The 22,973-nt window shown below is 41.2% G+C and overlaps 1 protein-coding gene across 1 annotated transcript in view; it reads left to right on the top strand.

Moving 5' to 3' along the window:
• MTUS1 (microtubule associated scaffold protein 1) overlaps positions 1-22,973 on the top strand; it is an 84,532-nt gene that overhangs the window by 60,789 nt on the left and 770 nt on the right. Inside the window, exons 4-9 of the mRNA XM_075610088.1 lie at positions 12,218-12,432; positions 14,257-14,362; positions 15,593-15,666; positions 15,783-15,881; positions 17,844-17,960; positions 20,969-21,066. Coding sequence (XP_075466203.1) covers positions 12,218-12,432; positions 14,257-14,362; positions 15,593-15,666; positions 15,783-15,881; positions 17,844-17,960; positions 20,969-21,066 — 709 coding nt within the window. The remainder of the gene's footprint in view (positions 1-12,217; positions 12,433-14,256; positions 14,363-15,592; positions 15,667-15,782; positions 15,882-17,843; positions 17,961-20,968; positions 21,067-22,973) is intronic.

The raw sequence follows: 22,973 nt of genomic DNA, 5'->3' as shown, positions 1-22,973 counted from the left end.
ATGCCCCCTACCTCTGACATCAACCAGAGGAGCCCTGCTCTGATTGGCTGGTGGGACATGTTCTCACGCCCGGATTGGCTGCAGAGTTCTGTGAATGAAACTCAGAACTATTAGAAACCCCTGCGCCAATCAGATTTGCAGATTCTAAGCACCAAGTCCAGTGAGTTAAAATCCAGACCTCTGCAGAGAGGGGAGGGGTGGCGTCTGGAACGGCAGGCTGATTTCAGTTCCAGGACTTTGCAGGCTAAAGTCTCAGCCGGGAAAATCCGTAAGTAGGATTTCCCTGCACCTAGAAGAGTCTAGTTTTTTTTACCCCCAGTTCCTAAGTAAGTGTGTAGTTTGTGTAACATTGTGTTTGCCTTTTCCTGTGAATAAATTTGCAATTTATTTAACTTGTTTTGCTCAATTGCTGATCCTGGTAAAAAGGTGTAACTGCCTGGTATCCCGTGACAAGGATGTATGCACTTTATTTGCGTTTATTTTTGTACTTGATTTTGCATTCATCACCATAACCTTTGAATTGTTCCTTGGTTAAATATAAACGTGTGTTTGTGGGGGGGGTGTGTGTGGGGGTGTGTGTGGGGTGTGTGTGTGTGGGGTGTGTGTGTGTGGGGTGTGTGTGTGTGGGGTGGGGGGGGTGGGGGGGTGATTTGTTGCACTTTGTGAAGTCAGGCTTTTCTTATCTACATTTGCACAGCTATTAAAACATTTTAAATAATGAGACTATACATTTTGAAGCTGTTGCATGCTCTTGCTTTTTATTATTCGTAAAATAAAATGCAGCCAGGATTGCCAGTTCAGGGAAAACCTGGCCCTTTTTTTTTACCTTTTGGTAAGGATATATCTTGAGGCTGTCAGAAGCAGTGATGAAGTATTTGCTTATGATTGGTGCATTGACACATCTTTCATGTTTTTCTCTTTCTGGCCTCATACCTTAGTCCTCCTTAAAATGTACAACATATTATGGTGTGTTTGTACAATGAGCAGGGCCAGAAACGGAGCTACAAAGCGATGGCTTGAGTGCTCCTGGCCGCCAGTGGGTATCTGATAGTGAAGTGTCAAGTTGTAGTGCAGCTCCTCGGCCAAGTTCGTGACCTGCAATCTGGTTTCTCCAATTACCAGGCCAGATACTAAATTTAGATGCATGGGAACGACACATCTATGAAGTGTATTTGCAGCGTACTGGATGTTCACGAGGAACTGGGCCGTGAATATAAACTGACAACTTTGCAGACAGAGTACTGTACCTTCTTGCTGAAAAGGAAAAATCGTAGTAGGAGTCGTATTAGTCCTTGCTTCATGTGAAAGAGGGCATAATAATGTACCGTTTTAGTTTGGTTAACAAATGGGTTGGACACTTTCAAACTTTATAGGATTTTCATTCAAGCACAGTATCTTTTTTTTTTATTGAAAAGGTAGGAATACGCTGTAGATTTGAACATCCATGCAGAACTATTAGCTTTTCTGTGCTTTCAAGTATGTCCCAGAACTAAAATGTTTCATCCATATTCAGCGCATAAAACCATGCAGTGTTTTTAACCCTGGTTATTACTTATGTGAAGTTATTGTGCATAAGGATTAGTGTATGTATATGTTGCTCGTAGCAACTGAAACACTAATCGGCTTTGAGTAAAGATCATGAATAAGGTCGTAAACTTAAAATTGTAAGAATAGGATACTTGTTTCCCATACTAGTGAAACTTTTGCAGTGGTGCCAGACTTCCAGCGCTACCGGTCATGTGATTGCTCCTGGAGCCATCCACCCCGAATCCCCGATTTGGGGGAAATGGGTCAAGCTGGCCGTTCCATCAGCCTGATCTGCCTTTAAAAAAGGAGCAAGTGCCCATAACGGCCTCTGACGTCCTAGGGTTGATGCCGTAGCAGATACTGCATAAGAGCACTCTAAAGTATTTGAATCGTGTGCCCCCTGCAGCAGTAATGCACTATTTTTAGCGCCTGGGACGCTCTGGTGTGGCAGTAATTTAAACAAAAATCAAAGATGGTTACCTGGGCTGTCAAATAGGAAGCTGCCATGTCTTGCCCTGATGAAATTGCAGCTCCCTATTAGTCCATAGAAAGAAATGATGCTTGGATGGAATGCCATATTTATTTGCTAAAAGCGACCAGCAATGACACAGAACACTTATGAGCACACGTCTGACAGGTCCCTACAACCACACAAACTCCACTGTCATCAGCAATTCTGGGTAATGACATGCAAATGAGCGCTCGTAGTGTCACCTTCTGCTGCTTATCCACTTTAACTGTCTGAGATGGGAGAGTGCCCAAATTTTTTTTTTTTTAACCAATAGTGACCAATTAGGCGCTCCCACAGTTGATATTAAATATTTTCAAGTGAAATTACTAAACACTATATGAGAAAAACTATTCAAAGTGCCAAAATGGTTGTGCATAGAATAAATAAAAAGTGACAATTGGTGAATAAAATAAGGTTGCAACTCCCTGCTCAACCTCTGGTAGGTATGTCTTCTCTAGTCCCAAAGTAGCTGAAATGCTCTTCAAAATCCAGGGTGAGCATGGGAGAGAGTCAACAAAAAGAAGAAAAAACAATGTAAGTGTAGGTGTCTTGATAAATGAGTATCTGGAGCCTTGGCTCTTATAGAATGCCTACTCAGAGTGCAGTGGGGTTTTAAATCACTACTCCAAAACTGTGGCAAACTTCCTTGTGTAGGTTTCAGAAGGGAACCACTCATTTATGTTGAGTCATGACTCTGATTTCAGGGGTGCAGCCTGAAAGTTTCTCTGGGCTCTGTATGATCAGAGGTGAAATTTAAATTTGGGTTCAGTATTCAGATGGATGAGGAATCCCCCCTCTTTTCAATAATCCCTGTCTCTTCTGCACTGGAGGTTATTTTTTATTTTGTCTCCGCTTCATATAGAAAGAAGAATGCCCTTCGGTGCATAGGCTCAAGCAGATTATATGGACATATAGAAATACAGAAGAAAACAATGCATTAATAGACCAACCGTTGCAATCAGTATATAGAGGATAGATTCACAACTATGTAGAATCTGCTAATATATTTATTTTTATGGTTGCGACTTGGTGAAATAGTTTCTTCTTAGCAAAATTGATTGTGGAATTAACCCACAACAACTTCTATATTCACCAACTTAGATTTGTATTGAATTGCACGTTGGAGTCCAAGTGAATATGGTAAGGAGAGAACAATCTGGATAATTTTCACTTTGTTTATAACTTTGAATCCTTCCGTTGCCCTCAGAGGATAATTGAAGGATTAACACTTTGTGAGTTTATAGCCCAGATAGAGCTCTGAGGTGTAGTGAATCAGGGTTGTAAAGATAGAAGAAAGAATATCATTCTTCTTTTTCCTGCACATTAATCGGAGGGACATGGAACTCCCTCTTTGGGACTCTGGCTGCTGGACTTAAGTATTCAATATTGGACATTATTCTATCGTTTGTGTAACTGATATTATCACTTATAGCTTAGGACATTATTAACTGGTAGATTTAAATAGTTTAGTGGACACCGCTGCTTTCCATTTCTTTATTCAGCTTCATACTGATGCATACTATAGCCCCTGCTGGAAAAACAGCGGATCTTCCTCTAAAATAACCAACAGATCACACCAACACCAATCACAAACAAGCCAGTCTTCTGGACAACACGGAGTGCTGGTGACACTGGAGCTTCTGTGGGTGCTCAATTGAAAGGCTGCAAGATCCAGCGCTCTGCTTAATTGCCAACGACTGTCAAACACTCACTCGTTTATCAAGACACCTACACTTAGATTGTTTTTTCTTTTTATTGACTCTCTCCAATGTTTTTTTGTCATTGCTGCATGATGCAGGGGTTTTTATCCGTTATTTACTCACCATAACTTATTTGTGCAAAAGGGATATAAAATATCGACATACAGGCTGTATGCAAAGGTAAATATCTCCCGAACCAGGGGGTTTGTATAGTCTACCTCCCCCCCCTTCCACCTCCCACCCCGCCAGTTCTGATTCTGTATAATACAAATCTAACAGGGAGGATTGCCTCTTTAGAATGCTTTTTGTCCGTTTTTCTGCACACACAAGAGAAGAGTAGACTTATTACAGTATATAACCCTCCGCACAAGATGGCACTAGTAGTTTAAACATGGGTTTTCCACTCTCTGCATTACCTACTGGACCCCACCCATATTTGTGAAGGGGTACTCTCTGCCTTGAGTGTCAAGTTATTCCATGATCAAGTTTGTAGTGATTGAATATATTCAAGCTACATGGTTTGCATCACTGCACATAGTCTTTTCAGTACAATGAGCCCCTGCCCAGAGTAGCTTCCGATATATTATATCATTTGGTGAAGAGAGAATACTGGAATTTGAAGCAGGTACTGTACACCCACTCTAAAGGAGATTTTTTCCCCCCTGGAATGGCTAAGTATTTAAGTTGATTTCCAAAGTGACATGTTTTACTCCATGTTCCAAAGTGAATGAAGTGCAGACAGAAAAGTGGTATCCAGTTGGTGAATGGACAACAAGATAGGCAGCAGAGACAAATGAAATACTGGACGTTTTGCAGGCTTCGGGTCGGAGCCACATGATGCCACAGTCTGTGCAAGCCGACCCAAATGTGCTTAAACCAATCCCTAATCACTTTCACATCAATGCAAACTGTGTGTGTATGCAGAGGGAGAGGTTTTATTGATGATGTGCTTTCCATGTGCCCTGCACTTTACAGAACAGATATTAAAATACAGATATAGATGGTACAATAGGTACCACAAATTCTGCAAGTTTTGCTAGTGGACATTGAATATATATAGCATATTACCAATCGTAACACAAACCTTCAACCCACTCAAACTTTCATACTACATACTTAATCTTCTTGCATGCAAGGCTTTAGACTGTGCATTTGTTTAAAAAAAAAATGTTTGCACATATTGGAGGATGAAAAATGAAAGAAATGCTTTCGTTTTTAATTTTGAAGAAAATCTCAAATATTTATTGGTGCGCTTTGCAAGTTCAGTGTAAGCTGTTTTTGTTTTTCATTTGTATTGCAACACATTGTCAATGCATAGATGGAATCATAAGAGTATTTTTTTTAAATGTGAATGTGAAGTCCAAATGACCCAAACAGTAAGTCTATTTTGTGCTATTTGTTCTTTGCTTTTAGCTTGAGCCTGAATTTGAAAACCTTTATGATGTATTAATTAAGAGATGCTTAAAAATAGGGACGGTATTAAATGGGTTAATCTCTTCACTTTATTGCAACAGCTGAATGTTGCTAAGTAGGACACTACCTTTGTACGAATCACTAATTAATCATAAACCCTCCCTCCCCCCACACTAATAAATCCCTAAAGTGGACTAATAGGGTAAAAAATAATTATGAAGACTTCTCCATGACAAAATCCAGAATACAGACTTTAGTAAGGTCAAACCTGGCTAATGCACATAATCACATTAAAACGCTTTCCAGGGATGGGTGTGCATTAATTAGTACTGTATTTTCTTTTGCGTACGTGGCCACCAACCCGTTTCTGTAACTATTTGGCAAGAAAAGGCCCTGTTAATGCGATTTCTGCACATTAGCAGCTCCTGCTAATTTCTGTGTTGTCTCACTGCCCCTGTTGGCGACAGGACATAAGAACTCTAGTGGCGAGAACAGGTAACATTACCTTAAAATGGTTAATCTCTTTGAATAAGAACCTAGTAAGTGTTTATTACTTTACAATCCAGATGAGAGGATGTGGTCACAAAAAGCTCCGCTTATTAATATTTGACTGACTAGCATGCAGAGAAGTTGTAGATTCAGCCCATTGTCTCACGGAACTGTATCTGCTGCAAGATTTTCCGATATATTTGAAATGTATAGATATTTATCGCTCACTTTTTGTTAAGTGTATTGCAGAATTGTGGGTATTGATGTGTGGAGTAAACACGGGTATCAGTGTTATTTCTGTGTTCTGTTGATTTTCTTTGGATCTGAAGCGGTTTAGACACATTCACCGTTTATCTTGATGCACAGCAGCATGGTTATTTTAGGTGGTGGAGTATAAGCACAGGTTGCTGCTTTGAAGATCCAGTTGCATTGTCAGGTCAAAAATATTGCCACAAATTCCAACGTATTTCTGTATCTGCTCCATACCTACCATCCAACAACAAATGTTCATGTCCAGTTGGATGTGCTTCTTGTTGGTTATTCCTACTCATTCTGGGTTTGTGGCCCTGCAGGTCTATATAGAAAGAAAATGGAAATAAGGGTGACTATTAACAGGTATAAGATTAAAAAAAAAAAAAAAAAAAAAGCACCATTGGAATGTGGACTATAAATTTGGGAATGGGCACAAACACTGATTGTATCAGATGGTGTCAGGGTAGAGAAATACCATGTTAACCTGCAGAAAAGACCACAAAAGTAAGTAGAAATACCTTTTTAATAATTAACTAATAAAAAAATATGTCTGAAAAGGGGACCACTGTAGTCCTGAATGCCTGCACGCGTTTTAACCCCTAGTTGGCTATTAAAGGCAGCCCTTCTACCTTTTGGTTTGTGATGTTCTTTACATTGTGAGGGGTATTCTGTTCTTTCCATGTCACTTGTTGACTTATACTGTACTCGTAAATAAAATGGTTAAGTTACAAAGTTGTGAGGCTTTTATGATAGTTGAATCTTACGTTTAAAGTCTGTGCTGAGAAGATCCTAATGTCACTTATTTTTATTTGATTTCAAATATGAATGTCAAATGTTTGTGGTGCTTTAATAGGAACCATAATAACTTCAGAGAAATTATGTATTCGCCTAATTTGAGGCAGCTGTGACTGGTGGAAACTTTATTTCCTTATGAGCTCTTTGCATCTAAATTTGAAGAGACATTATTAAACAAATCCTCAATTATGAAATGAACGTTAACCCTTCGAGGTCCCCACGATGTAGCTACTGATGTTTAACGGAACAGGAAAGACGTCATCCATGACAAAGCGGTCACGTGATCGCGAGTGCCAGAGAGACTGTGGCACTGTGACCCATGGCCCCTCCAGCACTCAGTTAAAAATGTAGATATGCTGTAAGTCTTTGTGAAATCAACTTACTGCAGAGTACATACATATTTTGTTATGTGGGATTGTACCTATAAGTGGAGGGTTTAATTCATTAGATGCCCATGGAAGGAGTCGTCGTGTTCTAGTGACACAAAGCTAATTGCTTTTTCTGCCAAGCTAATATCCGTTGCTTTATGAGGTTATGACCTGTGGTCTTTCAGTAGTTTTTCTATTTATATGTTGGTGTGGGAAGGAAAATGCAATTCAAGGAAATCTGTTCAACTTGTGCCGACTGTCCTGATTGGAATGACTGCAGATTTATTTGTGTATGCAAATTAAGAAATTAGATTGGTTTCAGCTAGGACTGGTTTTCTCTCACCTTAAGACAAAAGCTCAGCATTGGAAGCAGAGCTCCAAACCAAGCCCATTTTTAATTTATTTTTTACCTAAAATATTCCTTCTAAAGAAATCTACTGTAAGGATTGACAATTATGTAGTCTAGATAAATGATGGAAAAGTAGAAGGCATTTGGAAATAGTTTGAACTAAGTGGGTTGGTACCTTTTTTTAAACTTGCTGTATCCAACCCATTTGTTCGGTAAGTGCACCAACATGTGGGGGATTCGCCTTTTTAATGCAGGCGGTGCTAAGAATAAGGCTATCACTTTTTTATGTGTCTATTTTCATGAACCACTTCTGTGCACTGTACTGCATTACAGAGAATAGGGGAATCTTGCATTCAAGTCTAACTTGCTAGGTTACTTTGTGGTATGTTGGCATCTACAGTGACTTGGAAATGAAATGAGATTTCTCTGCCCCATGCTCGATGGTCTTGCCAGTAGAGGACAAAGTTCCACGTTACATTAAAGCTTGGCTGCAGATGTACAAAATCCAAACTTGTAGCTAGCAGGCTGTAGAGTCGTTTTGCCAGGCTTTTATGTGAAGTCGTTTTTTAATTTTTGAAACCTGACCCTGGAGCCCTGATAAGTGTGACTGATCACTCCCGCACCACCTGCCTTCATAGAAGGAAGTGTGAGATGCAGAGATTACAATTCTGCACGCAGCCAGAGAGCTAGTGGAGTGTTTCTTGTTGTCACAATTGCTTCTTAACCAGATATAAGAATTGTAAACCACAATGCATGTATTAAACCCTCCTTAACCTTTATTAAGGAGCTGTGTGGATGAAAGGTCATGTTTGCCCTCCCTACAGTATTTAGTTGTACAGAAAATGTAAAGTTGCAAGTTGGCGAAAGTACTTTTACTGTCCCGCTATTGGCATGAGGATGAATGTGTTGCTGGTACTAGGCTTAATGGAAATCAGGTTGCACTTCCTTTGCGTCTCCTTTGATTGGTACTAAAAATGAATAAGTTGTATTTCGTTGGAGTGATACGGGCTGGACTTGAGTGGTAGAAGAGTAGTTGATAGATACATAAGTTGACTGATTTCAAGCTAATTGAAGAAGCATTAGGTACTCCTGTACACCACGAACGTGATTTGTGTATGTGAAAGGGGTTAAAACTTCCAGCTGGCTCGCCTCCGCAGGGTACTACTAATAAGCAATAACTCCCCAAAAACAGTCTCACTACCCCTCAATTATGCTCCCACCACCAAGAACAATGTAAGGTCTTACACTCAGGAGTCCTCGGTCCCATGTACTGGAAGTAGATGCAATTAACACAAAAACCCAGTGTAGCAAAATGTGTCCGGAAATGCGGTTAATGCAAAAAGGTCCTATGCTCAATTAGAGCCCGAAGAGAGTATTTATTACATTTTAGATTTAATATACGAAAAGTGGTACAGTGCTTGTTTACAGAAAAGGAATGTTCCAAAAACATACGATATACAAATGCAGACATTTTCATAAAATAGAGAACCTTTGCATCCCTTCAAAGAGGTGTTGAAGATATCAGAATGTTACAGATATAATGTACTACCCCTCCCTCTATGCTTTCTTTTTTTTGAAGTCAAACTCATCCTTTTTAACGTCAAACTTTTGCCTCTGTGACCAGGACAGGCCAACTTTTTTTGTGGGTGTCTTCTCTCCTACTCATCAGTGTTTCATGACATTATAGCTGGGAGAGAGAATGACTTTAAACCCAAGTGAATCTGGAAGTATTAACTACCCCTGGAATAATGCGACCTTTTAGTTTTGAGGGAGGGAACAAATATTTGAGATATGCAACCCAGACACCCTGTCATGTTTACTGTTGGTACAATTCTGTATTTCGGCTCATCACAAATCAAAATTTTGTATCCTTGGGAATTACACCAGATTTTAATTATTTTTCATCCTTTGTAAATTACACAATCACACACTCATCATACATTTACACAATCATCATACATTCATAAATCGGTAAGGGCAGAATGCCCTCTCTGTCACCTTCTATCTGCCAGAACCATCTCAAGGCTCTTTATGAAGCCTTTGAAGATATCCTAGTGATCAGGTCAAATCTCTAGTACCTGTGTACACTTGCACCAGTCGCAACAATTATAAACATAGTTTTTTCATTGTTTTTATTGTCCCATTACTGCAAAGACCATGTTGATCCAGGTAATCTCACAGGCATTCTTAAAATGAAAATGAACCCCATGGCGGTTATATTAACACAACTAAAGAGGTCAAGGGCATTAACGTAACATACTCTATTGTCGATGCAAAATGCAATGTTTGTTCTGTAAGCCTCTCGCCAGGGCAGAAAGGATTGGCTGTTAAAATGACTTACAGAATAATACATAGCAGAGAACTGAGTCAGTAATGCAAAATGATCTGTTGTACAGTATCTGATCAGGTCTGTGTGCTCTCTTACAGTGTTCTTGTATGTTGTAAAATCAGCAGTACCTAGTATGAGTTCATCAACATATATTGCATTTAACCTCTCCCGGCTGTTTGATGGGCCAGCAATGAACCAGCCTATCTTGAACCGCAATACCAGACGTTGCGTGCCCATTGTAATGGGAGGACGCACAGATAAACTGTCATGGGGAATTGACGATGAAAAATCTTAAGTGCTCCAATGCTTTTATCAAAGTACAAACACACACACTCCCTCATTCCATTTATTCTAAAGGGTATTCTCCTTTGGAGCTGCTAATAACTTGGGTCACACAATAGATTGAAGTATTTATATTGACTTTTAGTATAGCTGAATAAAAATTGTTATGCTTTCCCGGCAACAACCACTTTACAATTGCAAACTATTCCGTTTAAAATTAGTCATTTTAATTGGCATGTCAAAAATATGAACAAGTTTGTATTTGTTTAAATTCATTGTTTTGCTGCTTTTTTTCCTGCATGTCTGTTTCTGATTATGCTATAATGAATGTAATCCGATAGATCTCATGTACTGTAGTGTGCATGTCACAATGTTGTAAAGCTCTTATTTTTAGACTGATTTTAGAACGATGGTCCCACTTAGAAAACTTTTTTAAAAGGTTCATATGTACTGGTCTTGATTGAAAAAAATATATATTTAATTGCAATTAAAGTGATCATTTCAAATGGCAGTGTTGTGTTTAATTGAAACCAGGCGATTGACGAGTCTTACATTAATTACAATATTTAATGTAAACTGATAAAGGCAGTAAAGCTCATCTTAAGCTTTAGGTTATAATGTTGACAGTCAAGTTAAACTTTACAAGGAGGGGATTAAAAAGGATTTTATTATTTTTGTAATCTATTTATAGTCCAGATAAAGGTTTTGGATCTTACCGCACTCCTTTTAGATAATTGTAGTGGGTGTCCTTTTTTTTTTTTTTTGTAACTTGCAGGCAGTTGAAGCGTGGCTGGGATCCCACTTCTGCCACATAGTTAAACTTGAAACTGGATATCTTCTTGCCCTTCCTCAGGTGCGAGATCCCCGAAACGTTGTGCGTTTGCAACCTACAAATAAAGCACTTTATTATGCTATAATGTCTGGTGCATGACTTTATTTGAACAGTGCGGCATGAAAATATCCAGTTTCAAGTGTAAATTTATTGGGACAATCCCCCCATGAATCAAGGGGTACAAATGTCAGTGACATGATTATGGGGTTACATGTGGGATGTGGGTGATTTTTGTCTTCATTTATATTTTTTTGTGTGTAAAATTTTGCACCTAATAAATATCTCTCAAATATTTGTAGATCTGTTTGTGAACATGGAAAGCTGGGACTTTTGGGGCTTTGATTTTATTCTAAGAAAATAGAGCAACCCTACACTAGGGATGCTCAACTCCTGTCTCTTTCCCCCCCCCCCCCCCCAACAGGTCAGGTTTTAAGAATATCCTAGCTTCAGCACAGGTGGCTCAGAGGCTCAATCTTTGACTGATTTGAGCCACCTGAGCATAAGCTGGGATATCCTTAAAACCTGACCTTTTGGGGCTGTCTTGAGGACTGGAGTTGAGCACCCCCTGGTCTACGCAGAGCGCCTGAAGACTGTATTTAATGTTCTCACGTGACTCATTTCACTTACAGTAGATGAAGTTCATGTCCGTTCACATGAAGTAGCAAATACAATTAAATTTTTCATTGCACACGGTCAGGATGGACATATTTTATTCATAAATGTTAAATGTTTTTCAAGACGTTCTTGCAGGAAACCTTGGTTTGTGTCATCTTGAAATTCTTGTCTGGCTTCTTGACCTAGTGTCTGACATACGCACTCACTTTTTAACTTGTTTTTACTTACGTTGCAAGTGTAGGTCAATCTAGCCAAGGTCTCATTTTAAAATGGATTTGCCTTGTCACAGCAAAAGGCATCTATTTTGTGCCACGTTTTTAACCATTTCAAATGTGGAAAGTGGTAAAATGCCATTCTGGACAAGCGAACTCACAACTTGCTGCAAAGCTCTGCCCCAAATGGCACAGAAATCCATTTCGAACACGCATAGAGAAATCCCCCCCCCCCCCGAAACATTCAGCCCACCTATTTCTTCCACCTTTAAACATGCAAGTCCTGGCAAGTGGAATGTCTGATCCTCCCACACACAGCGTTTCAAGTTCCCACATAGGACCACATTGAGCTGTGAACGTAATATTGAAATAAAAACGGAAGTATTGTCCAGTAGTGTGTAATACGTTGGTTAAATAAATAATCGGACCTACTCTGTAGTAATTGTAGCCTGGTTATAGGGATAGGTAGCTGGCTATTTGAATAGTTTAGTCTTCCATCCGAGAACCACTTTGAAATGAGATTGTATTTCTGTTCCTATGCAGTCTCTGCTTCAGTCACATATGAGAGGTTGGAAAAGGAGAAGAATGAGCTGCTGGTTGCTTATGAAGGCATCATACAGAAAGTGAAGGATGAACACACTGCAGAACTATCTGACCTCGAGGAGAAGCTTAAGCACTTCTACACAGGAGAGTGTGAGAAGCTCCAGGGCATATTCATTGAAGAAGCTGAGAAATACAAGAATGAGCTTCAAGAAAAGGTTAGTGCTTTTATTTGTATTTTTTTTTTAATTCAAATGATAGCCACAATCTGTAATGCAATGTGTGGAACCAAAGGTAAAATAGTCTGAAACGGGAGACCCTGCAGTCATGTTCAGATGTTGTGCATTAAAATCATTCTTAATTAGCTCTTTAGCAGAAGCTGCTTTTATAATGCATACTTTTAAATAGGATGCCTGATAGCGCCATATATAATGTTGATTTGGTAAAGCAATGCACACATGGTGCTAAATAAATAAAAAGCCATTTATGAATGTATTGTTTGAAAGTAAACATGTTGATTTCCTTTTCGGAGATGAATGTAGTTTCCTGTACTGTATAATATAAGACGAGAGGCTGGGCTCTTGGTTCTCCCAGGACCAGTGGGAAATTGCTGGGGACTTGTGGCACTGAAAGACTGCAGCCTCTGCCGAATCCCTTGGGAAGCAGAGGTGTCCATCACTGCTTTGCATAAGTCAAGCCTCATAATGCCTTGCACAGGACGAGGTATTCTTGGACTCCATTTGGGAAGTGATGTACAGGTTCGCTCCCGAAGAGGATCTGCAGCAGCCGTGCACTTTCCTGTGCCGGGCCCTACGGTTTGATAGTGGCCTCATGTGTTGGACCGGTCACGGTGTAGGGAGGTAAATGGTTTCATACCCTGCCCAGTGGGGTTGTCCTATATGGCCCCAAGATATCTAGTATATGCACAGCACAAGCTACAGCATGAAGGCATCGTTTTTTTCAAGGAGCCAATGCCCAAAGTAACTAGGTCAATTTCGATGTGCATACCTACTGCTACAGTTTATAGCTTAAAATTATTCTGTATGAACTTGACTTTTGAAAAGCATCAAGCATTATAAAAGCATTTCTAATTCAGTGGAGATGAGGCTTCTCTTGTCTACATTCCAGCCAACAAAGAAAACTGTATTCTCCCATTGCAAAGGTGTTATACTATATTTTTAAATGCAAAATATGCATAACTATACATGGTAAAAGGGGACGATAGACAGCACTCTGATGGTGTTAAATATATGCAATTGCAGGGTGCACGGAACAAAAGGGGACCCTTATTCCCCTGTATAGTACTAACAAATCTACGTAAGTACCAGCACTCACTGTCTAATAGCTAAATGATGAAAACAGTTGTAATACAGAATAAACATTTAATAATAAAATGAACCAGAAATAAATCAAATGTGTTTGCAGAAACCAGTATCACAAATGGGTATGTCACAAAGTGAGGGGTGGGGGGGTGGGGGGGGGGGGGGGGGGGGAAGAAGGAAAAGGGGAAAAAACATGAAACACAAGGAATATACACAAAAAAAAAACGGAGAACGGAAAGTATGCTAGGGCCCTAGCATACTTTCCGTTCTCCGTTTTTTTTTTTTTTGTGTATATTCCTTGTGTTTCATGTTTTTTCCCCTTTTCCTTCTTTCCCCCCCCCCCCCCCCCCCCCCCACCCCTCACTTTGTGACATACCCATTTGTGATACTGGTTTCTGCAAACACATTTGATTTATTTCTGGTTCATTTTATTATTAAATGTTTATTCTGCATTACAACTGTTTTCATCATTTAGCTATTAGACAGTGAGTGCTGGTACTTACGTAGATTTGTTATGCATAACTATACACATCTCTTCACTCTTAAGGTCCTCATGTAAGTGTCAATAGATGGCCCGTTGGTTTTGTCCACAAGCCCGTTATGTTTGTCAAGCATAAGAAGTCTATGGCTATAGATATTTTTGTTCTTTCTCAAGTAGCGTATGAGATTTTGTGGGTCCGATTTTAGAATAATTGTATTTGTCTGCTTTCTTCTTTGTAGGTCGATGACCTGAATTCTACGCATGAAATACATAGGCTGGATTTAGATACCAGCTACTCAGAGAGAATCGAGACTTTAAAACAAGATTTTGAGAAGTCGTTTACAGGTACAACATTGGTGTATTGTTGCCTTATAAAGTAAAATACATGTTGGAGAAAGCCGTTATGCCATTATTCTGGAGGCTGAGGAAGGGTATTGAATTTACAGAGAACATTTTGGAGATAAATAGTCGAATATGTCCAAAATACTTGTTTAATCGAAATAGGGAAACCTATTTATTTACCCAAATGTGTTTTCTGGCTTAAAGGAAAGTAGTAATGGGAAGATTATGGGGCAGCTGAGGTGTTTAAAAGTGAAGTCCAAAGAAAGACAAAGTTGAGCTATTGACCAGATAAACATTGTTGTAAAAATTGGATGATAAACTTTCTTTATCATGGAAATGTTTGTAAATAAAATAGCCTGAAGTTTAAGGCTGAGTCCCCGCTGGTGCTGAGCGCGATGGCGCTCAAAGCATGCGAGCCGGGTGTCCTGCGTCTGCTCGCGCGCCTGCGGTGGAGGGGGGGGGGGAGGGAGAGGGGGGCCGCATTGCCGAATAGTTGAGCGAGCAGGAAAGTTAAAAAAATGTATTTACCTAAGCACTGAGCGCCGGTGAGCGTGTGTGCACGCGCATACCCGCGGGCGCATCGCGTGAGCAGGGACTTGCATATATATATATATATATATATATATATATATATATATATATATATATATATATATATATATATATGTCACCTCGCCAAGCACCGCCCGCTCAGCGCCAGCGGGGACTCAGCCTAAGGGGGATTTTGATTTTCTTTATTTGATGTTATATCCCCTCTATTTCTAATTGGGAATTCTTACATGTGTGTATGCTTGTTTTTATCCTTGAAATGGAGCAAACAATATTGACCATTCACTGCATTCAGAGACACCATTGTAAAAAAATACAGTGGACATTTGTCAGACTTTCAAAAATGATTTTATTTTATGGGTGCCAGATACTGTATACTTTTAATTACGTCCCATTCAGTTTGATTTGGGACAAAAAAATGTGAGATCTTTCTAGAGCAGGGGTAACCAACTCCAGTACTGAAGGGCCACCAACAGGTCAGGATATCCATGCAACAGCACAGGAGACGATGCAGTCTTCAACTACGCCACCTGTGTTGAAAAGCAGGGATATCTTGAAAACCTGACCTGTTGGTAGCCTTTGAGGATTGGAGTTGCCCACCCCTGTGCTGGAATGTGTATAGAAATCGACAATAGAGCCATCTGACTTGATTTCATATATTCATTCATATATTCCTGTTTTTAGAACTGAAAAACACCCAAGAAAAAGAAAAAAATATATTGGAAGACTCCTTCAAAGACAAAGAAGCGGAAATAGAGGCAAGGCATGAATTGTCATTGTTTTGTCCTACATTTTATTTTGATAAGATGCAAGGTTGTAGTTCTATTTCCTTTCATGGTTTAACTTTCTTTATTTATTCCCCCCCCCCCCCTAGAAGAAAATTAATATGGTGAAAAAGGAGAATGAAGCTTTAAAGGAGAAACTAAAATTTGAAGAAGAGCGAAGAAAATTATCCAAAGAAAAATCTGTTCAGGTGAGTGCTTCATTCTGCCTGAGCCTTTTGATTACCATTAATGGAATTAGTATCTGCATTTCAAATGCTTTATTTTAGGGACAGCTGAAAAGTTTCAGTAGGCTATGGATTTTTTTCTCCTTAAGCTCGATGTACGGACAAAAACTTTTCTTTTTTGTGTGAGAACAATTCGTTTTTTTTTTTTAAACTAATTTAAACCATTCAAAAACCAACAATTTGGCTGATTAAAGAAATAAATGATTAACTACAAATGTGTCGGGTGCTCCTGAATGGGTAAGTGTTTGTCAATCAAGTGTTTTATTTAGACTTATCCCCACCCTGTTTTTATCAGAGAGCCATTCATGGGCGGGAGAGGTTTGTGTGCGCACTCTTGTTGTACATGCAGTGACCACAGACAAAACGGCGTAGCCAGAGGAAATCAAACCCCTCCCAAGTCTCGGCTCATTGGGTTTACATACGAACTTTACAAAAGGATTTAAAAATCATTATAGGTGTCCAAATGTATGTTCAAAAGGTGTCCGTTGCCCCGATTTAACCTCTTAAATGTCATTGCTATTTATTTTTGCGCCTAGGTCATCTACGCCAATATATATATATATATATATATCTCTATCTCGACACCGACACCGACACATCGATAATCATTTGAACTGTCACGAGTGAAGGACCTTTATAGCTGTCAAAGTAAAAGGTTTTGACTTTGTGTATAGCTTTGTCCCAAGTTGTGAGATACCTTTTTTTAATTGACCAAAAAAAACTCTTCATTCATCTGTTGTACACCGACCTCCTTTAATGGAGCAATCCCTTCTAGGAAAAAAGTTAACTAATCCCAGTGACATGTTTAAAGGGTCTCATCTGGTCTCATACTGTACCTTTTTACCCAAATCTGGCACCTGGGTGTATTTGAAATTAATTATATAGACTTTGGGGGGAGGCATATTTTCCATCCCCCTCCTTTTTTTTTTTTGCCTGTATGAAGCTTGATTATTTCCCACAGAATGTAAATGCATTCACACTTCTAGAACCCATCATCGTGTGCCTGGAGAGAGTACTTTATTTTATTATAAATCTCTGCACCCGACTGTCATATTTATCCTGTTTTACGGCTCATTGCAAATCTAGACTTTTATCGTTGTGAATTGCACCAGATTTTAATTACCTTACATTTTGGGGAAACTTGAATAAGTAATATAATGACCTCCCCTGTGTCTGCCAGTCAGAGAGCCCCCAGGAGTTTCTGATGCCCCCTTTAAAGATACCGTGGCCAGATCAGGTCAAATCTCTGTTACATCTGTACATAGTCACCAGCCACTTCCCTTTATAAATAAGTTCCCTTTTCATCGTTTTATTGGTATACAGATACCATGGCTACACCAGGTTACTCTCACAGGGGACATAGACAAATAGGTATTTAAAAAAACGAAAGTTAACCCCCCGATTTGCTGTATTTGTTTACGCAACTTAACCTGTTAGTCAGTAGCGTGACCCCCAGGACATTGCTTGAAAACGAGTGATAACTCTTGTATTCTCCCATGTAAATATTTTTATGCATTTTTAATATGTTTACCAGGGAGACTACAAGAGTTCTCTCGTTTTCAAGTATGTCCCGGGGGGTCACGCATAAAAAATGCATAACAATCTAAAATGAACATTAATTATGACGGAAGAAAGGTCTGGCTAAGTAAGACTGCTGCCTTTAATTATTGCAAGCTTGTAAATGCCAAAGGTACTAGCTGAGAAAATGTTGCACACCCATCAGAGGTACGTCATTAAATTACTGCTTCACTGCAACTGTAGGAGAGGATGCACATTCCAGTGTAGCTTCTGAGGGCCCCAAGCAAAAACCAGTCTGTAACCATTTTTTCCCCGGATCTACTTTGTAGCACTAGTGCAACATTTAATTTTCTCAGTTTGACTACAAAGGGAAATGAAATGTCTCTTGGTTAATTTGTTTCATTGCAGAAGAATCCTCAGGTTATGTATCTGGAACAGGAGCTGGAGAGTTTGAAAGCAGTGTTAGAGATTAAAAACGAGAAATTACACCAGCAAGACAAAAAACTGATGCAGATTGAGAAACTGGTAAGTTTTGCTGTGATTAAGCAGGGGCCAATGGATGAGTGACAAGTAAGGCTGCGTCCCCGCCAGTGCTGCGTTAACTTAAATTCCCGCTCGTGCGCGGACACACGCTGACAGGCGCTTACCAAAACAAAAAAAACTATACTTCCCCACACGCTCAGCTGGCCCACAATACCTACCCCTCCCCCCCACCCCCCCACGCACACGCTTGCGTAAATCGGAGGACACCTGGCTTTCTCCAAGCATGAGCGCACTCAGCGCCAGCGGCGACTTAGCCTAAGTAGTACACGGGGCAAGATTCCTTGAACCCTAATACATATGGTGAATCCTGCTTCCTTTCTTCCAAGTCTTCATCAAATAAGTTTTTTAATCTCCTGGACAAGAATACTGGTCTGGGAGACAAATATATCCGTTAAAGTTGGCTTCACGCTGTTGTGTATTAGAAGGCTACTTTCTGCTGACCCCACTACCACATTTGGTTTGAAATCGAAAACGGACAAAACCATGTCTTTATTTCACTGAAACCGGGGTGGGTTTCAGGAGCTAGGAGCGTGAACCTTTGTGCTCTGAAGCTGTAAACGAAAACAAATGAATATTTGCGTGGCATGAAGCGCTGCTTTTAAAGTAGCATCAATTCTGCCTCCTCGATAGGGTGTCCAAGATGTTTGGTTCAGCTGGCTTCCTATTCAGGCCACATAAAATGGACTTCTACAGGCTTTAGTTCGTTAACCTCATTGGGGTAATGGTCTAATTAAATTTTTAACACCCACACAGTGATATTAGACAGCACTTTCACACAACATATAAGTATTACTGGATCAAAGTGATAAATCAGTGAACTAATACAAGTTTAGGTGAATGATGCTCAAAAACCTCTGGTGAGGACGTGTTTCCCAAAGTCCTCTGCTTCAAACAACTCAAAATCCAGAAGGAGCAGGATCACCCAAAAAATAAGAGAATGTATAGTGTACACCGTTTCAGAAAAATTATAGGGAGTATCTTGTGTAACAGGTTTCCCCCCCCCCCCCCCCCCCCACCCTCTGGGAGATTACACTATTACACAGAGTGGTGCTGGTTACCTGCTGGCTCACAGAATCGCTGAGTTTCTGCCGTTGTTAGTGGGGAAGACAGGACAGGCTTTCGGGGTGATGGTTGGTTCTTTCTCACTGGTGCGGCGCCTCCATCTCCAGCAGGGTCCAGTAGTACTGGGTGCAATCCCTGCAGAAGATCTCTCCCTCTCCCTTTTCCATCTACCTCTCCCTCTTCCTCTTGCTCTTCTCAGACCGGAGTATAAAATAACAGGAACGGCTTTATTCTTTACACAACAGGGTAACAGCATACATGGTACACGTCTATTCCCTCCTCTGGATGGTCCTTGGAATCAACCCAGGAGACTTTAGGCCCCAATGGTCTATCCTCTGCTCTTCCCTCATCCCTTGGTGGGATGAGGGGTAGTTATCCCACTCACCTAAGGGAGGGGATGGATGGTGGTCTGAGACCTGACTCCACGCTCCCTGGAACGCTCTCTCTCTCAGGGGAGAGAACTAACTAACTGTGCCGTCCCTTTTGTACCCTGGAGGATGGTCCAAGGTCTGAGCCCCTGATAGGGCAGAACACAGGCCTAGTCCCGCCCAACGTCACTCAAGGGAGCTGCATACTGTAGGGGAAAACCCGGATTAATCCTAACACTGCCTGCACTGGTACCAGTGCTTTCGTGTTGGGCAGGGCAGATTAGTAGCCAAGAAGGATACATGGCTACACTTGATTAAATCTTGGCTCATATGTCACCCCCACTTACAATGTGTAGATGAATAAAGAGCCTTCTCCAACTGTGGCATAAACTTCTCTTCTTATATAGATGAGTGTAGATGTTCCCTCAGAATCAGAAAGATAAAGGAGACATGGTGCAATTCAACAAAAAAACACACTTTAGTAGAATATCATGTACTTCAGGTACTCACACTGTACATGTATAATAAGCAGTTAAATGGAGGGGGACGCTGTGACAGTCACCGTTCTAATTACTTTAAGGCATGATACAAAATGAAAGAATTACTTTTCAGTGTCAGCCTGCTTTCCATCTCCCCCCCTGCTCCCCTCCTCTCCCCTCTTACCTTGTCTCCGGCGTACAATTACGCCGCGGGGTCATGTGACGTCGCCATGGTGACGTGCCGTTGGAGACGAGGTAAGAGAATTTACAGAGGCCTCGCGCGGTCCCCCAGCATTTAATTTAAATGCTTTGAGGAAAAGCGCGGCGCCTCTAAGCACCGTGCCACCCCACCCCCCAGAAAATCTCTGCCCCCTGCAGTTTGCACACCCCTGATATAAAGGGTTGGAGAGGCATAGTTGGGTTACACTGGGGGGGCGGGATATTTTCCGGGGGGGGTGGCGTGGCAGCTACAGAGGTCCCACGCTCTCCCCACAAGGCATTTAAATTAAATGCCAGGGGTCCGCGTGAGGCCTCTGCAGCTTTTCCTAATGGTTACTTCGGCGACCTGTCGCCATGGTATCCCGGTGTCAAATGATGCCGTGGGGTTACGTGATGTCACATTGCCATGGCAACGTGACGTCACATGACCCCACAACGTCATTTGATGCGAGCAGGCAGGGGGGTGCCAGCCGGGAGGTAAGCAGGGTGGGGGGGGGGGGGGAGGGGTGTGCAGGTTCAAAACGTTGCTCACCCCTGGGTTAGACAGATAAAGATGGAGAAGACATAACCACAATGTTGAGTTTTCTCATTTGTGGACTTATCCTTCAATGTGCCTTGACATTTTCTTTCTGCTATTTGTACATTCTTTACATTTCTAATTTCTCTCCACCTAATGATTCTTTTGTGAAATAACTGCAACATTTGTATAACTTGTGTTTTCCTGGCCAAAAAATAATCAATAGGGATTTTATTTAAGGAGAGTGAAACCTCCGTAACAATGGAATAACATACGCGAGTTCTAAATTCAAGGTGGGAATTATTGTCTGGAAATCTTGAATAACGGAATGACCTTTTTGTTAAGGTGGATAACAACACAACCCTGGTGGAAAGGCTGAACAAATGCCAGCAGGAGAATGAAGATCTGAAAGCTCGTATGGTTAATCACATAGCGCTCTCAAGGTAAAACTATTTGAAAGGGGTGAGGGGGACCTTTTTGTAGAAGTAGTGGTTCTATAAGGACTGCTATGGATAAATGGTAATTAGTAGTGTAGGCAGCGTCAAAGTTTCCTTTAATAATTATCAGTGCATTGTACAAGTTTCCCCTTCCTGCTTACTCCCTCAAAACCCATATATCTGTTTGAGGCCATAAATGCATAGCTTTGCCATGGTTGCTGCATCTTTAGTTTTTGTTTTCACCCATTCTATCACCCAAACAAATTTATATCCACCCGAGTCTAGCGTTACATGAGACCTGGGTGTTGGTTATTAGCACTTAGCACCAAAGTGAACTAATGGCACCGCTGTGCTTTACAGGTTAAATGTAGGTAATGAGCAAAGTGTAAATCTTTTAAACTTGTATTATTTCAAATGTTAAATGCTCCATGTTAATTACAATGCTTTAAAGGGTTTTTATGATCTTTACCTACTCTCTTGATAATTTGTGGATCTTGTAAATACAGGGAAATTGCCTATAGGTTCTTGTAAAGTCATTATGATAACCCCTTTTAACCAAAACTAGAGTAAGTATCTGATAGAAAGATGGCTCCTCTGCAATCCAATTTTAACAAATCCAATTACATGGATAGTGTATTTGTTTTCCCTCTTTAAAACAGCAGGGTAGTTGTCCCACAAACAGTTGCTTTTTGAGATAGAGACAATATCAATCTCTATTATCCTCAAACAGTTTTTTTGAAGCTGTTGTAGTACCTGCTTGGTTCAGAGCACTAGGTACAATTAGGCTTTGGTCCCGTGCGTCCGGCGGGGCGCGCGGCCGCGTTCCTCACCAGCAGGGGTATCCTCACGAGCCGGTCCCAGTCCCCCCTCGCTGCACGGCTCACTACGCGCTGTGACGCGTCAGCCGCCAGGGGATGCAAGAGAATTGCGATCTCGAGCGGTGACGCGTCACGTGGTGCGCTGTTGAGCCTATCGGCGGCGGGGGCTGGAGCTGTCAGAGCTTCCCCACCTCCAAAACGTAGGGGGGGGTGGGTGTGGTGTGTGTTGGAGGAGGGACGGACCGACGGAGGGACTGGGGGGAGGGATCAGCACGTAGAGAATGGCATGTGTGGGGGGGAGCTGCTTACCTTCCAGCATACAGCCGGCAGCAGCACCCTTCTGCAGCCCGGGAGACCGACCCCCGCTGCAGCCATCCGCGGGAGGGGGGGGAATAGCACTGAGAGCAGCAGAGGGCATTTGGGGGGGGTCCCTCTTGCAGCCTGGGAGACCCCCGCTGCAGCTCACCGCTCAAACCACGCACCCCGGCCCCCGCTACCTACAGACCGCAGATACGGTCAAGTGCCTCTCCACGCGCCGCCTGTCTGCAGTGCGGGCGCGTGGTCTGGGGCAGCGGGGCCTTAGCCTTTCACGGAGAACTGTTATGGATTCACCACTGTCCTCTGTTACCACAGTACCGTCCAATTGAAGACATATAGCAGGCATGCATATGAAAAACCTGTGTTATAGTGTCTCAGTTTCAGTCCTGTTGTGGACCTTTGTCAAGATCTTGCCAAGCTTAATTTTTCCAGTGACTCCGTTATACGTCTTTGTTTGATAGTATCTACTTTGCTACTTGTGCAAAAGCAGCTGAGTAGGTGGCACTTTACCAAGTAACCTTGACAAATAATTATTTACATCCCTCATGTTCTTAGCAGTATTTGGAGGTACAGAACAGCATAATATCAGGTTGTTGGATTTTAGTCTCTGTCCAAAACTAGGCTTCCTGCTCTTGCTTCATTCTTAGATTATTTCAGTACTTAATGCTGCAGCAAGAAATACCTTCATTTTATGTACTGGGGTCACTAGCCGAAGTTGGAAAGATGCTGTTCTAGTGCAATCTCCTCTTCTGATTACAGGTATCTTCTAGCTTTGTG

This window comes from Ascaphus truei, chromosome 1 (genome assembly GCF_040206685.1).
Source record: "Ascaphus truei isolate aAscTru1 chromosome 1, aAscTru1.hap1, whole genome shotgun sequence".
Lineage (NCBI taxonomy): Eukaryota > Metazoa > Chordata > Amphibia > Anura > Ascaphidae > Ascaphus > Ascaphus truei.
The sequence above is the reverse complement of the archived record's forward strand: the minus strand, read 5'-3'. Positions and strand labels throughout refer to the sequence as shown.